Source organism: Alosa pseudoharengus, unplaced genomic scaffold, assembly GCF_046254945.1.
Source record: "Alosa pseudoharengus isolate Yale_2024_CS ecotype anadromous, Long Island Sound unplaced genomic scaffold, YU_APseudo_1.1 YU_APseudo_1.1_scf_15, whole genome shotgun sequence".
Classification (NCBI taxonomy): Eukaryota; Metazoa; Chordata; class Actinopteri; order Clupeiformes; family Clupeidae; genus Alosa; species Alosa pseudoharengus.
Genome location: NW_027468620.1, coordinates 6,902,460 through 6,919,711, shown reverse-complemented (window position 1 = coordinate 6,919,711; position 17,252 = coordinate 6,902,460). Strand labels below are relative to the sequence as shown.

At 43.6% G+C, this 17,252-nt stretch overlaps 1 protein-coding gene across 3 annotated transcripts in view; it reads left to right on the top strand.

The window, feature by feature from the left end:
* The first annotated feature begins 1,494 nt into the window (after nucleotides 1-1,494).
* Nucleotides 1,495-17,252, top strand: part of fam135a (family with sequence similarity 135 member A) — a 33,115-nt gene continuing 17,357 nt past the window's right edge. For all 3 annotated transcript variants that reach the window (XM_076285376.1, XM_076285375.1, XM_076285377.1), the window contains exons 1-7: nucleotides 1,495-1,824; nucleotides 2,804-2,864; nucleotides 4,224-4,380; nucleotides 9,037-9,116; nucleotides 15,795-15,934; nucleotides 16,076-16,146; nucleotides 16,530-16,703. In XM_076285376.1, coding sequence (XP_076141491.1) covers nucleotides 4,304-4,380; nucleotides 9,037-9,116; nucleotides 15,795-15,934; nucleotides 16,076-16,146; nucleotides 16,530-16,703 — 542 coding nt within the window. In that variant the 5' untranslated portion in view covers nucleotides 1,495-1,824; nucleotides 2,804-2,864; nucleotides 4,224-4,303. The remainder of the gene's footprint in view (nucleotides 1,825-2,803; nucleotides 2,865-4,223; nucleotides 4,381-9,036; nucleotides 9,117-15,794; nucleotides 15,935-16,075; nucleotides 16,147-16,529; nucleotides 16,704-17,252) is intronic.

Genomic DNA, 17,252 nt, shown 5'->3' with positions numbered 1-17,252 from the left:
AGCATAACACATTGCATGACCATGACCGATTAGGCCTACCTGGTTCTGCACACGCCGGCCTCTGGTGTCATATTTTCTCGGAGGATGGAATTCCTTGCTGCCTCTGTGCATCATACACTGTTCACCTTTGTGGTCTGTCTTGGCTCAAGACAATGATACCCATCAGACTTTGCCTGTCTTATTGTGGGGCGTGAGCCTCGCCTGATAGGCTACGTCACATCCTTGCCTCATCAACAAGCGATGGCCTGAAACAGTTTATCTTGTCCATTGGGCCTAATTTAGGCTTCCCTATAAGGACTGTTCTGCTGGCCTAGTAGTGTCATCAAAAATTGTAGCCATTTAACCAATGTCGTTGTCTCCATAATACCCAAACAAAACATTCCAATTGAAAATAGCCAGGCAATAGTTTAGCTAGCCTATACAAAAGGGTAGCCGTGCAAACAAAACACCTTCCTCCCTCAACGGGTCAGCTATTTGCAGTGCTCAGATGCAAAGGCCAAATAAGGTGAGTTGTGTCCATATATTTTGGAAAATATATGGAAATACTCAATAATCTGTACAAACTAAAAATATATATTTACTTGATGACCGTGAAAGACCTTGGTACCGGCTTATTCATGACATTTTTTTTTTTTGTTTGATAAGTCGTAGGATACACTAAAGCGGATAGAATTGTTCTGTCCACTGGATGTCGCTCTTGCATTACAACAGAATTCAATATAGGTTAAATTCTTGAGTGTAGGCCTGCAGTACGATCATATAGGCCTAAAATGATTTACTAGGCAAGTCTTGCCTTTGGTTGCTAGGAACATCTTTAAATGTGATAGACAAAAATACTTTTAGCTTATTCTTAAGTTTAACAAGGGTAGCCTAATCAAGGTCTTAATCTGAAAGGATATCCTTTCCAACTGTTGAGATCTGGAGCGCCACTTACATCAAAACAAATCAACGGCCTAGGGCTACTGCTTTTGTCTTTAACGGGCCATGCACTTTTTACTCCTTAAGCGCATATGTCTAGGACTAGGTCTTGGTGACCCTCCAAATAGGATACATTTGGGACATAGGCTACAGTCCTGTTGTCTAACGTTGATAAAAAAAAAATCATATTAATAATATATTTTTAAAAAATAATCACCTAATGAAGGTGGTCCATTGCTGCTTTTGGTGCGTGTGATGGTGCAAACCATGAGCAGAAGGCAACGTAGCAACAGCAATTATAATAGAGCCGTTTTCAAGCAACAACTTAATTCAATGAGACATCTTTAATTCATTGCGAAGGCTATCATAGACTGTATTAGCATCCCATAATATTCCCATATTCCATCTTAGGCTCTTCATCAGTCAATAATAGGCTAGGCCTACATTATCCCCAAACCCCTATCACTTTTGGATTGCAAAAGGGTCCATGTGTGATCTTGAGTCCGTCCGTAAACCCAGTGAAGATGCTTGACTCCTCCCACCGATGTCGCTGCTGTTTCTGGCTCGCTATGGGTCTGACAAAAAAAAAATCAGTGGCAGTGGTGGCAGACCAGTCGAGGAAAGCATTCGGGATGTGAACCCGATACTGATCATGTTTCAGAGTAGTTGTGTCTGGAAAGGTCTATTAATTTCGCTTAATGTCGGGTAGACTGTCATTTATCATATGTGCGTGATTGTCAGTAACACAATTTAGCATAAGAAATTCTCAAAACGGTGCTATTAGCCAGATTGCTACAGCGGTATGCGGTGAAAAGAAACACCGGGTGTGACGGATATTGAGCAATTTATCCTCACAAATCAAGCCTGGTGCCTTGGCCTTTCCGTTAAAGCGGGTTCTTTGAAGAGGTAGAGGCATTTATTGTTTATTTCCATACGTTGTTGTTACTTAGCGCCGCTAAGCGCGTTAGCTAGCCACACTCCGCAGACTTTTGGAATGTTTTGTATAGTCTACTAGGGAGTAACACGTAACATTAGCTCGAAAGCTATCTACGTTAGTTAGCTCGCCAGCTAATGTTAGCCAACACTTGGTCAATTATATTAGCTAGCTAGTGCTAGCGCAATGTGATGCTTTAGCTGGCTAACAGGCTCACTTACTAGCCAACTGTAATGATCTCTCTTGACGTTTCTAGCTCAGCGGTAACTAAACGTTATCGCTAGTTAGCTTCTGTTGGTTGCTATAAGTTATTCGGTTTGAGTTCCAGGTCTGCTATCAACTAGAACTAATCCGTTCATCTCAGTGTCACTTTAACAGTCTTGGGAGTCCATCTGATTGATGTAACGTTAACAAAATGTCCATGAGATGGTTTATGTTAATTAACTAACTTAACGTTAGCTAGTCAAGGTGGCTTGTAACTATTCTATGACAGACCACAACCTGTTATTATCAACATTTGGTGCGCCCACAGTCATTCCTCTGAATTAGATAAGGATAAGCGTTTACCATACTGACATTATTAACCCTTGGTCGGTTAACATTAACGTTACCCAATCTCACAGCTGTTAATGTAAGAATTGATTCATAACCACCCCAATCAACCAAGTCGACGTCGATATAGCTAGCTAAAGTTATTTCGCTTTGGCTTGGCTAGATCTAACATTAGCCTACCTGTCGGGGTTGTGTCAGTTGTCGTTTTCAGCGTTATTTTCAACACGTCTCATTTCTAAAACTGGGATTTATTATTATGACAATTATAGATACGCAGTGGTTGGGGTAGGGATTTTAAGCCAGTCTGTAATGTTTCCTTGATTTAACGTAACGTTATTGTACAACTACTTGGATGACCTAGCAGCTAATGTTACCGTTCTCGTTTCTCTTTTTACGCAGGGCATTCCAACAACTTAGAATGTTTCTACAAAAGAAAAGTGCGCTGCTGTTCGGAAAAGCGGTGAGTGATGTCAGACTATTATCATGAACCAATTGCAATGGTCTTTTTGTTTCCCCCCCTTCAGCACATGGCAACGTTTACACCGAAAGAGATAAATATCCAGGCTGCATTATACCAGTCAAAAGTTATGCTTTCTTATGGCTGTAGAAAGGAATCGACTACTAAGCAAACGTTACAGCAGATCTGGAGATGTGCCAGTTGAGTTATTGAGGGTTGATTAATCAAATAAGACTGTGTTTGAAAACTAAGGTGATAAAAAGGTCATCCAGATGAAGGCCTTGTTATTGGAATTTACAGACTAGTCGGAACAAAGTCGAATACCACATCTTCATTCTGATAAAACTGGCAAGCCATTGATTCAAATGTTTCGTCACCTGTGTGTGTGTGTGTGTGTGTGTTTGTGTTTGGGAGGGGGCTACTTCTGTTAGGCTGCAAAACAAAAGATTGCGCACCCACTCATATTGGTTACAAAGCCATAATCTATAAACTACTCACCCACTCATATTGGTTACAAAGCCATATCTATAATCTTATCTGTTGCTTCCTGCTTGGTACACAGATTTGCTCCAGACTGTAAACCTCTGCATTCCTCTGTGCTGGAGATTATGTGCTGTGTGTGTATAGATACATACAGTCAGAGGACATAACAGGGCTTCAGTAGGGTAGTCTGTTAGCCACAAATCAAATATGATGCACTACTGTTAGACCATAGACCATAGACCCTGCTCTTTACATACATTACATTACATAATAACTATATAGGTTTCCATGCAAGGAATTGTCGACCTTGCCCAGGGCATGGACATGCTTTGTACCATTAACTCCTGTGTTGTACTGCATATTGTCTGATATGGGGATATTTTTTGCTCAGAAGTCCTCCTCCGAGAACTCAGAGCTGATGGTTAGTGTATTGAGTTAAAACACTCCCGTGCCGTGTGTATATCTAATATTGTCCAGCTGTAGATATAGTGTTTCAGTGCTATTTTTGAAAAGTGATTCATTGCTTTGCCCTCTTTCCCACTCTCTCCCACTATGCTTAGTTTATACACTAGCCTATTTCAGAGGGACTTGTTACTTAGCCTTCAGCTCAGTGCTTAGAGAACGTGCTGCTGCCGTTCGTCTTTTAGGTTGAAGTTGGCTGCCGTGGTGTTTAAATGTTACCCACGGTGTGTCATTTCTGGAAATTGCTTGGTTTAACAAAACTAGATATGTATGCATATCTCTGTGTGAGTGTGTGTGAGAGAGAGAGAGAGAGAGAGAGAGAGAGATGCAATTGTCAGCTGTGTGTATTCTTTGTTGCCTATACACCACGGGTCCCATGCTGGTCAATGACACTTTTGAATCTCCCTCCCTCTGCAGCCTTGTCGCAAATGATGTGAGCTTTGGCCCACCACCACCTCCACCACCACCGCTACCGTCGCCTGCAGCCCCCCTCCAACATGAGTGAGGTCCAGGCCACCGTAGAGTTCTCTGTGGAGCTTCACAAGTTCTACAATGTGGATCTTTTTCAGAGAGGGTGAGTAGAGAGCCTATCCTTGCCTTGCCCATTAGGACTGTCAGTCAGTCAGCATTGCAGTCTCCCTGTCTCAGCTGTGCTTTGTCTATTTCCGTTGCCATCTATTATTATTTTTTTTTTCTAGCTCTATTTTTACCTCTCTCAATTCACTAAGTCTGGTTCTTGAAAGAACTGCTGTTTTTTCCACTCCCTATCTTGCACTTGCATCTGCCTTTGAGACAAATGTCTAGTCATGCAGGGCTATGGACAGAATGTTATCTGTGAATAGGAGATGCTGCTCACATTAATTTCGGTGTCTGAAATGAGTTTCTGACTTCCAAGCCAAGGGAATGACACATTATGACCAAAAGAAGATGTTGTGACATTACCCATGCGCTGTCCCTGACCCTATGTAGGCCCTGAGGGAGAGTATTTGTGACCACTGAGTAGCTTGTGCTGTTAGACCCCTGACCCCTGAGTCACATATTGGAACTCTCCCTATTACCGTCGGTCCCGTATTTCCACCGTCTTGCGTATATGTGTCACTTAATATCCATTTCTATACAAACCAAGACAGCGGACTCCTAAAGAAACGCAACCACCCACACCATAGGTGTATCTAAATTAGCTATGTACCAAAAATGACATTTTACCGTTCACCGTTACCGCGAAGAGCTGTAAACAGTGTTGTAAGGCTGCTTGTACACAACCGCTTGGAGCTCCAGTGGAATTTTAATTTTATGACGAGAATTCTCGGTCTAACCGTTCATGTGCCGTTGAAACGGTGTAAATAGGCGAGCCATCAGGCCAGCACTATAACTCGGTCCAACAAAATCGGATATTTCAGGCAGTAAATGCTCCCGTTAAGAACCAAACCAGATTTTGTTCAAATCTACACATCTATGGCTACTGAAAAATGTAAGGTTCATTTAGTAAATGTTATTTTGAAGTGTTAAAAAACATCGTTGTTTTAGAATTTCTGAACAAAAGTGGTGATAATTGGGGGTGTTACGATAAGTGTAGTTTCGCTGAGTGGCTCTTTATTTGTTTGTTTGTGTGTTGTAAGCCAGTGCTCTGCGAAAGAGCAAGTCCAGCACTTCTTCATTGCTGTCTTGTGGCATGAACTAGCCACAGGTGCTAAATTTGGCATTAAACACAACAAAAAAAAACGTACTTCTACTATTTAATGCTATGTCATACCCCTGAATTGAATTAGACGGACTTCTGCAATCCAGTGCTGGATCAGAGCAGCGGTTTCTCTGTCTGACTCACCAGATGCCGGGGCGAGAAATGAAATGGAGAAGTGTCTGGCCGGCCGACCGCATGAGCAGCAAGCCCTTTCTTCTCCTGACGAACACAGCCTCCCTTATTTTTATTTTTATTTTTTTGTTTAGTTACATGCCCATCTGCTCCTAAGTACTCGCTAATGAAGTGGTCAGCTGCTAAAGGCTGAGGACTGTAATTTCGTGTCGAGTCGTGGTGCTCGCGAAAGGCAGCATGCGAGAATGCCACAAGTCCCTGCCAAGCACGTGCATCTCGAGGTGCATCTATCGTGCCCCCCTTTTCTTGTTCAGTCTCAAAGGTCAGGTTACTCTCACAGGCGCAACAGAACAAGCCATTCTCAGAAGAGGAACTTTGCCATGTTGTGTCCGGGTTTCTTTGAGAAAGGGTTTCTTTTTTTTTTAAGTGACGATGTGTTTCTCAAGAGGTTAGACTGTGTCATTTGATCCCAGTACCTCTTGTCTCATTGTTATTGTTTTGACCATATACCTCATGCTTTAAATTAGCAGGGGTAGGTGAACCATTAGTCAAGACCGGATGGAGTGTGGCAGGTCAGCAAGACTGCAGTCAGTCAGCCAGCTGTGTGGATGTACTTTAGGCCTGCTTTGTGGTTTTCCCTTCTGCTGACATGTATTGGGTTATGTGGGCTTTTTTTGCCTGTCTTTGGAGTAGTCGTCAATTATCTCTGTTGTGAATTACCTCTGCCTTTAAATCGTCTGACTCTTAAACGTTACCATTGCAATTAGTGACTGATTCTACTCCAGATGGCTGTTAAGGTGGTGCTTTGTTTTTGCTGAGGCCCAAGTTGTTTTTCTTTTCTCTGGATTCATAGCAAGACTGGCAAATTCAGACAAGCTCGCTAACATTCGGAACATTCCTGAGTTCTGCGACTTTAGCGATTTTAAAGCTGCATATTTTTGGCTCTGTTTAAGATGGGCCACACAGGGCTTGTTCCGCTCAGATGAAGCTGCAGTTATTTATAAAACCAATGAGCACACATGTCGTTTCGGCTAAATTAATCCATTTCTGTGGACATACTTATCCCAGATAATTCAATCAACTGGTTGTGCTTGTCAAGCAGGCTGTTCTCCATAAGGAAGCCCTCCATTCATGGGTTGCATCTTTGTAGAGGTATTCCTGTGGACAGTTTATTCATGCTTTGTATAATTTTGTATGATTAGTTTGTCACAAAAGGATTATTGATAAACACCCTGACCATAATCGATATAGTCATATATATCAGCAGAGTTTATGCCATGTGAGACTATGTTTTAAGTAGCCTAGTTGAAGAAAACAAGGTAGTAAAATAGAATTAAACTCTGAGCGCTTGTAGGCTATTTATGGATTTAAAAACAATGTAATTAGAGTTTTAAAAAGAATGTAATTAGAATAATTTTACAATGGAATAGTTTTTTGTAGGTACCTTTTGTAGGTATTGCAATTGAATAAGTGAGTCCAGTGAAGATTCACCCCTCTAATAATGGATGTACTATACACACACCCCACCCCCAACCATGTGGAGAGATGGAGGGCTTCTCCGAGGGAGCGTGTGTGTGTGTGTGTGTGTGTGGTGTGTGTGTGTGTGTGTGTGTGTGTGTGTGTGTGTGTGTGTGTGGAGAGGTATTGATTCCATTTGTGGGAAGGAAATGCAGTAAATGTGCCTCCTCAGGGGTATCAGTGATGCCTGCCACTTCCTGCCTCTGGCAGAGCAAAGTGCCCGCTGGCGACCTTGGCCTAGGCAGCTTGGATTCCTTTACCTCTGCTTAAGTGAACTCCTCTTACTGGACTGAAGCCAGTGTTGAGTCTCCACCCACCACACCTCGTCTGTATTGCAGCAAGGATGTCTTGCATACCTGTAATACCAGTGGGCATGAGGGAGCGTGCATTGGCTGAACAATGGCCATGGGGTGGAAAAACAGGCAAGGCCACATATCAGGTGATGATGATGATGCAGAGTGTAGACTGTACAGCCTAGTTGCCACGGCGCCGAAAAGCTGGTTTGTTTGTTGTGGCTTTTGTTTGCTAAATACAAAATGTCTGTTCTGCACATCTCCTAAACACAAAGCTAGCTGTGTCGCCTTTCGGGGGAAACAAAACAAAAAAAACAAACAAACAGAGTGTAGTCAGGCGTTTATATTAAATTTCAGATGCCCAGCGCCTGGTGTCCTCAGGCGGCGTGGATATCCTCGCTCCCTTCCTGTTTGCTACATGTGTGGAAGCCCATCACAAAGCATCTTCGATGCACCACATTTATTTTATTAAATGCACCGCATTTATTTCCCCTTTCCACCCGCTCTTCTCCTGAAATGTTCCAGTTGTAATAGCAGCAGCAGCAGCGCTTGCATACCAGCATGGCATCTCTGGTGGCACTGAGGTTAGAGAGGGGTCATTCTTTGTCACAACGGGATGGGTTGGGAGTGTGTGTGTGGGGGGGGGGGGGGGTTAGGAGGTTTGCTCAGCTGCCATTCAGGAAACAAGCTCCTGGATCCACAGCCGTTGTACACCATGTTTGGGTTTCCTTGGGAACAGCTGGTCCCGGCTTCCTGTTCTGGAGACCTGCAGCATTGTGTGCTGATTCTCCCCCTGCCCTTTTAATGCATGTAGCAGCCGTGCACATTTGATCAAATAATACCCCCCTCCTCCTCCTCCACCTCCTCCCTGTCCCCTCTAAAGAAAAGAGAGCACTTGTTTTCTATTTTTAAAGGCGGCTCTTTTTTCGCCTCCTTTGGAAACACTCGGCCCCCTCAGGAAGCAGCCAAGTGGAGCTTGTGCCCTTTCTCCGTGCTGTGTCCAGATCCGGAGCGCTCCCATCAGCCCCGTGTTAACACAACAAGCGTAGGGGAGCTGAGGGGGGGTGTTATGTGTGTGTGTGTGTGGGGGGGGGGGGTTGTTGTGATGTGTCAGAGCTTTTTCACAGCTTTGCTTCTTCATGGCCCCTCGAGTCATGGCTGTGTAGGTGATCACGGCTTGCTGGTTGCAGTGACCGATGAGAGAGAGACGGAGGGCAGAGAGAATGTGTGTGTTTGTGCGTGTCTGCGGTTTGGGCAGACTGAATTTGAGAAGAATGTAAGAGCTCATCACTCATTCATGAGTGCTCAAGTTTCCGCGGCTGTGCTTATGTGTCCTGTGACCTGCTCAATTTGTTCTCCTTTTACTACATTCTCTCTCTCTCTCATAGCTAGCTCATAGCTGTTTTTAAAAACAAGTTATACATAGCCTAGCTTTGAACATATTTGTGCCTGAAGAGCATGTTTGTGCAATGCACACGTTTGACCCATTTATTTTTATCCCCAATTCAGTTGTGCTTAATCTGTCATTTGATTAATGAATTCATTGTTTGTTGTCTTTATTTGTGCCTTTCTTTATTATTTATTTCTTCAATCTTAATGCCAACAGATTCTACCAGCTCCGCGCCAGTCTGAAGGTACCGCCGCGGGTCCCTCACAGAGTGGAGGCCAGCCTGCTCCATCCCTCAGGTCAGTGTGTCCACAGCACCCCACGGTCTCCACCAGCTGCCCCGGCAGAGCACTCACCAAATGCCACCAAATCAGCCTCGGGATTAAGCCGCTTGCTCCATAAAATGGTGGGGTGGGTGTATTACTTGCTGCAACAGAATATTTTGCTTCAGATTCAAATTTGTGTGTTTGGATCTTGCCATGTATGTGTAGGCTAGATCAGTGTTTCTCAAAGTGTGGTCTGGGGACCACTTGTGGTCTGCAAGCTATCCCCAAGTGGTCCGCGAGCAGATGTGGTAAAATATAATATAGATGAGTTGTTTGCAATATTGAACCAACTTGTATGTAAATCCAAACAGTTCAACACTGCCTATGTAAGCTAGGTGGTCCATGAGTTTTCTTTTTTTAGGTTTTTTTTTATTTGTTAAGTGGTCCTTGGTCTGAAAAAGTATGAGAAACACTGGGCTAGATATTGGGCAAGTACTGGTGGAACACTTCAAAACCGTGGAGTAATCATAGCCTCATTTCACCCTGTACTGTATGCATAAAAAAATGTTGTGTTTCCAAATGTCGGGCCTGTCCATTTTCCTAGCCTTGGAGCAAGATGTTACTACAGCATGCAAAGCTATGGAGACACTACAGAAACGGAAAATACTGCAATACACCGATCTCCCTGAACATATAATGAGACCGTGAGGTCTGACAATATTTTCCATGTAACACCCACTTCAGTGGTGAACAAACTGCGTGTTGGCACCAGTTGCCAAAGTCTACCTCTGTGTGTGCATTGATTGCATAATAGTTGCAATAGCAGCTGAGTCAGAGATGTTGACATTAATGTTCTGTAATCCCCAGGAAAGGCTAGGCTAGGCACGGCTAGGCACGGGTTCTTATGACTGTCCTGCTATCTGTTTTTACCACTTTACAGTATCATAATTGTTTGCTGTACAGTTTGCACCTCATATTCCTGTTGATTTAGGTGCTGTATGTGTACAATGCTAGTTTATACAGCAGATTCATAAGATCTAAGTGTCACCTAGCCTACATATTTCCTGACCACAGATTGTAACAAACACCAACTGTTCACAACAGCTTGATTGAGTTTTGACCTTGGGGACACCAAAGCTGACATCAGTATCAGTCAGAATTTCAGTATTGATTCGACATTGCTGCGTAGCGTTCAGGTGAAACCTAGCCCTGTCTAGGAATTTGCAGGCGTGTGCTTCCAGTTAAGTGTTATCAGAGGCATCTAATAGCCTGAAACTTCCTTGACCTGAGGACATGCTTCTCGAGTTAGGTAAATGATTGACCTCGATCTGTAGTATATCTTACCTTGTCATCAGTCTGCCAGTGCAGGCATTTAGATATTGCTTTGGCTTTATTCACTTAGTCAGTCCATCAGTGGGTTCCTTTTGTATAAGGTCATGCTTTTAACATTCTGCCATTATGGTGAAGTGAACTGTCATTAGAATTTTTGCTTAGACCATGTTATGTGTCTCAGAGTGTCATTATATTTGGTTGAGCTATGACTGAAGACAGGATGTCATTGGTTGTGTAAATGAATAAGTACAGAGTAGAGAGCAGTGTTGTTTTTTATTTTTAAAATTTTTCCCCCTACCCGAGTTCAGTTCTGCTCAGTGGAAGGTTCATCTCACTGAGCCGCTTTAATGATGATGGCTTTCATCTGAGCACCATAGCATTCCTTGCCACATCTCTGGATGTAGCAGATCAAAACGGGAAATCTGAAGAGCGACTTCATGTCGGTTTGTAGCCCTTGCTAAGTCTGCAGTTCTGTATTTTATAGTAGTTGCATGGGGCTTGATGAAATGCAATACTGTCGGATGTCGGTTTGCCAGTGGAGCCTGTGATTTGTAGTGCCCCTGGGGCAGATGGCTTGTAAAATCGTTATTCTCTCTTTCATGTAGTTCTCGTTGTTGGCAAACAAAACTTTGCCCGCATGAGTGCACGCTACTCGTTGGCCATCTGTTTCCCTGGCCCAAGGTGGGCATGTGGGTGACAGGCGCACACCTGGCCGTGCCGTGCGGAGCGAAGGGGCAGAACAGTGGGCAGCGGATCATTCCAGAAGGTCTCGGCTGCAGCTCGGAACGGGTCACTTCTCTGTAGGGTGTCCTCTACAGCGCCTGTCTCCTCGCCACCTTATGGACACTTAAAATGATTTCATTTCTTTTTCTTTTTTTACTTTCTGTTTTTAAGCCCCTCTTTGTGGTTGTGCAAGTGGAGCATAAGTAAGGCTTTGTTGCTCAGCTGGAGATGCGTGACTGCTTTGTATGTTAATAAGTTAAATTTGAATTTTGGAGGGATTACAAAGCATTACAGGAATTAGATTGTGTCCATTTTGAATGTTATGAACTTGTGTAATAGCTTCAGAAATGTGGACTGGAGAAAGGTTGCTCGGTGGAACAGTAGCTTAGCCCCGCAATTGACTGGCTGGGCCAGACTGCACGTGGACAGTGACATTTGTCTGTCTCTGCGTGCGTGCTCTTGTGCTGGCTAATGCAGTTGTAACCGACTACCTCGCCTGCCAGCCAGACAAACAGTCAGATTATGCTGGTGCAAGGCATTCCATTCTGCGTGTTTCCACCAATAAGCTCAATCCACATATTCAGTCCTCCTTTGCAGAAGTCTCAAATGGCAGGGAGGGCACGCAACAGTAATTTGTGTTTTTTTTTTTTTCCCTTTTCTCTCTGCTGCTGCCCCTGCATGCTTTTGCGTTTACTTCAGCTCCCACTAAGGCCACTGGAAGATGCAAGCAAGACTGTGCACTGTCCTGTTGCATTCTTTTCTTTTTCTCTCTAGATCTTTTCTCTCATTACAATTGCAACAACATGTTTTTTTTCTCTCCTCTCTCTCTCTATCTCTTTCTCTCTCTCTCTCTCTCTCTCTCTCTCTCTCTCTCTTTCGTTGCCTGAAGTGTTCTATAAAAGCGTTCAGTTGAAATCTGAAAATGATTCACCCTCTCTTCTCTCACCTCCTGCGTCCATGCATGTTGCCCCGAGGCGTTGGCTGCAGTCCTGCACCAAATGGACCAGTAGATCAGCCGCACACTTACCGCACACTTGCTGTACCAGCACTCTTTATAAGGACTGTAAGGATGCTGAGGTGGTTAATTTAGGTAATGGAGGGAATAAAGGCAATCAAAGAGACAATCAGCACTGAGAGTTTGTGGCTCTTGATGGTTTAGAACATGATGAGTCTTGATTGATGCTGAAGTGCCGACACATCCGGTTTGGCAAAGAGATAGACGGTGAAAGCAAACTTAGCCTGTATTATTTGCCAACCACTCCCCGGATCCTTCTGCTTGTGGAGGTTGTGAAATAGCTTCACTGGCTGTTAAGACGCTCAATGCATCGGTATTGACGTTCATTGTGTTAGCCCTCTCCCTGGCTTTCAGTTGGCGTTCATCTCACAGAGTGCCCTTTTGTTCGGGGCTTTCATTTATGACCTGGCACGCTCAGTCCAACTCAGCCCAGCTCAGTTCAGGCCTGGCCACAGATAGCAGATGGTAGTCAAGCAGCCGAAGTGAACGACGTTGCCGTGCACGTATCTCCACTGCATCTATATCAAAGGCCCTGCAGATTGACGACGCTCAGACCAGAGTTTTCATGTGTTAAATGCAGGTCATTGCATAAAAGCATCATAAAGCATGTCAATCGCTGAATTGTTGTTTACATATTTCACTGGCATATCCTCTCTCTTGCAAATGAATCTTTTGTATCAAGTCCCATGCTATATGAATAAGCCTATTTCACAGTGTCCAGGTGTCCGGCCTCGTTGATGTTAATGATGCCTTAATTGGCAGGGTAAAACGTCTTCCTGCTTTTGTCTTTCCTGTGGACTTCTTTTGCTGTCTATGGGACAGTGCTGTTCCACAGGAAGTTGATTTACACAGCGGCCCCATCTTGTGAAATGGGCTAATTCCGGTAACTTTGTCAGCTAACTGTGGTGTTACCAGCGTTTTCTGCCCACTGAACCAAGAGCAAAGATGCTCCATGCTTGTGAATAGATCAATGTTATTAACTAGCTGGCGTATGAAAATAGCCAAAAATACTGTCAAACACTTGCAAGTAGTATGAATTCACATTCATGAGTGATTTTTTTTGCAGCATAACATATAGCGATTGATGTCCTTGGGAAAGACAAGGAATGACAGACAGCAAAACATTTTAATTCAGATTTTGAATGTGCAGCTTGATGAGCAAAGGCGATGCAGGTGATTTGAAAACAAGTATGCATTTTGCATAACAATCTGTTCCTTAACCTTGAGACCAACAATAAGCCCACACTATGGGCTCAGCTCCTTTCTCGAAGATGTTGGAAGCTCTAGATGATATGAAAACTCACACAAAAAATCACTCTTTGGGCATGGCTTGCAAAAGGTGCTGTAACTTTAACATTTATAAGCTAAAAGGTTGAAATAATTGCCAAGTTTCTACTGATTGCAGTGTCTATGAGTTCTAAACTGGTGTCTGCCTGATCTGAAGTTCTGGCATAATTGGGAACAGCAGCCATGCTCCACTCTGAAAGGGTCTAATTACTATTTGTGAAACCATATTATTAGACGACTGGGAATGATTGTGTGTGTGTGCGTGTGCGCGTGTGCGTGTGTGCGTGCGTGCGTGCGTATATATAGACATAGACGCACACACACTTGTTTTGAGAGCTTATCACAGTCAAGATCATCAAAGGCTTCTCACATCAAACAGATCTGAAACTATGACATATTTCTCTTGAAACTGGGTGTTTCAGAGCTGTTGTTCCTTTTCTGGATTCCTGTGAAGGACTGAAGAAAATTAATTAAAAGTAGCCTGAGGGAAAAATGTATTTCTCTTAATTTTTATTTTATTTGTGTCTATAATATTCAGCTTGTGTAAGATGCTGGGAGAGCAATATAATTTTAAAGCCTATGTTGTTACTTGGGTGTAATAGCAAACTTCATTGCATGAGGTTAGCTCTATGTTCAACTTGTGGAAAAGTTCTTAATTATGATGATAAAATGTCTTGGTGTTTCACCTATGATGCATCATTTTTGTCCATTCAACAGAGGAAATGTCACTAATCCAGAGATCAGCTTAACACTCAGCCAGTGTTCAGTCTATGATGTAGAACAGCCATCACCAAATGGCGGACCGCGGTCCGAGTCCGGACCGTGGCGTGATCCTATCCGGACCCAGACCATAATAGCCTAATTTAGATTTTCACGTAAGATTTCAAAGCTGCGCTAAATGTTTCGTTGGTTAGGATAACAGCATTTACTTCAGGAGCTTCAGGAACCATCATTTCGCTTGCTGCTACTCAGCCAGTGAAATCTGTGAATTCTGATAAAGTCGAGTCAGTGAGTAAAGTAGCCTACTATGGAGAAGAGACTGATAGCCTGAAACGATAAACAATCAGATGGATATCTAAGTTAACGATAAGTAAGTTATTTTCAAATCATCAATTGCTCAAAGAGGAGAAAGCTAGACAGCGAGAACCGAGCTTTATATAACGATACGGGGGTAATACCACGCAAAACTGTCACGTTAACGCCAACTAAATATGATGTGACAGTTTTGCGCGGAATTGCCCTGGACCTCTTCTATATATATTCTGAGACAGGCGATTTTAAGCGCCAATTTGAAGCACCTCTACTAGACAAAGCATATATTTTGAGCAAGCATAGGGTAGGCTAGGCCCATTCAACAGTGAACTGAGACCACAGAATATTTTACGATTTAAGAAGGCAATATGATTGATCCACCACAATCTAGTTAAGCCTACATGCATTCACTGCCCAACAACGTGATATTCCTGGGTTTCCAGGATTTCGGGTCAACCTAAAAAAACAAAAAACAAAAAATTAAACTTGCTGATTAATGGGTTCAAGGAACCAGCTGTGGAATATCCATCCTTGTCTCAGCTCAAATTTTATTTTAAGTTCACGTTAAGATCTTAAAAATAGCCAAGGCTACTCAGTTTTTCTCCCCAATTAAGCTACTCTTGCCTTATTTCTCCTCATTTCGAATGTTGCCTTTTAGGCTACTTCTTTTATTTCACATTAAACATTAGGCCTAGGCCTACAATCTTCTATTTCTTGAATTTCCCCTTGGGGATCAATGAAGTATCTATCTATCTACAACTAGGCTCCATCCATCCATCCTAATATTATACATACATACATATCCTAAACACGCACGTTAAACATTATGATGCTCCGGACCTTTGCTTGAGGAAATTTTCCGTAACTGGACCTCGCTGAAGATTAATTGAATACCCCTGATGTAGAAGATTCTTTCAGCCCAATTCACACAAAAGCAGTTGCAGAAAGGAGTTGCAGCGATGTGTATTAAATGTTGCACGTCGTTGCCAGCTGTTGCAAGCCGTCGCAAAGCATTCACCATGTCCAGTTGCAAGGTTTTAGAACATTGCAGCAAGTTGCTGGTTTATAGAATGTTGCAGCTCATCTCGTTGCGAATCTTTGGTTTGAATTGGGCTTTAGGATTAATTGTTTTCGCCCTGTGAATTCCAGAAAGATTCCAAAAGTTGACATTCCATTCCATTCCAAACATTCCAGGAGTGTTGTGCAGACAGTACTGTCCCTGCCTGTGAGTTCTTAACTGCATCAGGGAGCAGCAGTGGAGCGGTGTGGAGGAGGTGTCAGCAGGATTCTGTAGTTGACAGTGACCCTTTCTCTCCCATCAGGGTCAGACTTGGCCTTCCCCGCCAGCGTTCAAGATGACATCATCTGCAGCAAGACCTTCCAGATTCTCTACAAGAACGAGGAGATAGTGGTCAACGACGTGCTTATTTTCAAGGTCATGATGCTTCTGGACGAGAGGAAGGTAAGTCATATGTTTTGTGCCTGTTGTACCTCTTTCTTTTGCTTTTAATGGTCTTGGTAGTGAGTTTTTAGTGATGGGTGGTCTAACAGAGATGCCCTATCAGACCCTGTTTGAGTGTCTGTCTTTCACCTCACCCACCAGGTGGAGGACTCCCTAAATGATATGGACTTCCAACTCATTCTGGAGCTGTACTTCACAGATGGTGACTACTCGTATGTATCCCAGAGCTCTGACACGCGCCTTTTTTCTTTTCTTTATGCCCCCCCCCCCCCTTTGTTTAAGTATGGTATAAGTTGAGTGAGTGGAGAGGTCAGACAGAGGTCTTTTTCACACCTATGTGTCCACCATCTTCAGGTTCATTCCTGTTTTCTTGATTTTATGTCAGTCCGTTCTCTGACTTGTTTCCTTCAGACCATTTGCCAAGATGCATAGAAAACAGAGAAGACCTCTGATAAACAAGTTTGTTCTTCCAGTATGTCACATGTGTGTCCTCTGTCCCCTCTCCCCCCTCTCTTTCTCTTTTTCTCTCTACCCCTCCCTCCCTCTCTCTCCCTCCCTCCCTCCTCTCTCTCTCTCTCCCCCTACCTCCATCCAGGCCTGAGGACCCTGGGACCCTGCAAAGCATCAGCAGCCGGACACTGCGCTTGCACTTTAGCCTGCAGCGAGGCATCCATCAGCATATCAACGTCATGTTCGACTATTTCCACCTGTCTGTCATCTCCGCGGTGGTGCACGCCTCCCTGGTGGCCCTGCACCAGCCCCTTATCAGGTCAGTCGGAGGACCGGAGACTGTGGGATAGTTCTAAAACAAAAACACTAGAAAGCTTGCATACACAAGTTGAAACTTGACATGAGATCTGAGTGTAGCCACTGCTCACACCCAGATTTATGAATGCCAAGTTGTAGCGAAGGGAGAGTGTAGTGACCCCACCTGGCCTTGGACCCAAGTCTCCGTCGGTATACTAAACCTGCAGCTTTTAGAACGCATACTCAACTGTAGTGATGGCACTCTGTCACAGCAAGCTTTGCTTGAAAATGAGTGGACGCCTTTGTTACGCCTGTTTTATATCATATGTTTGTTTCGTAAACAGGAGCCAATGTGTGAAAAGGTATAGCCTACAGATTTTTGTTGAATAGCGTGATTAAACATGCTTCTACAGGGAAACAGTGATTAAAGGATATAATTTCAGTGTTTTGAACACACTATTACACCCCTGTATGTGTCTGACCGTTGTCTTGACCAAGGATCTGTGTCAGCAGAATTCAGAAAGAGACTATTGTAATATATACACACTGTTGGCATCACGCCTTAGCAGGG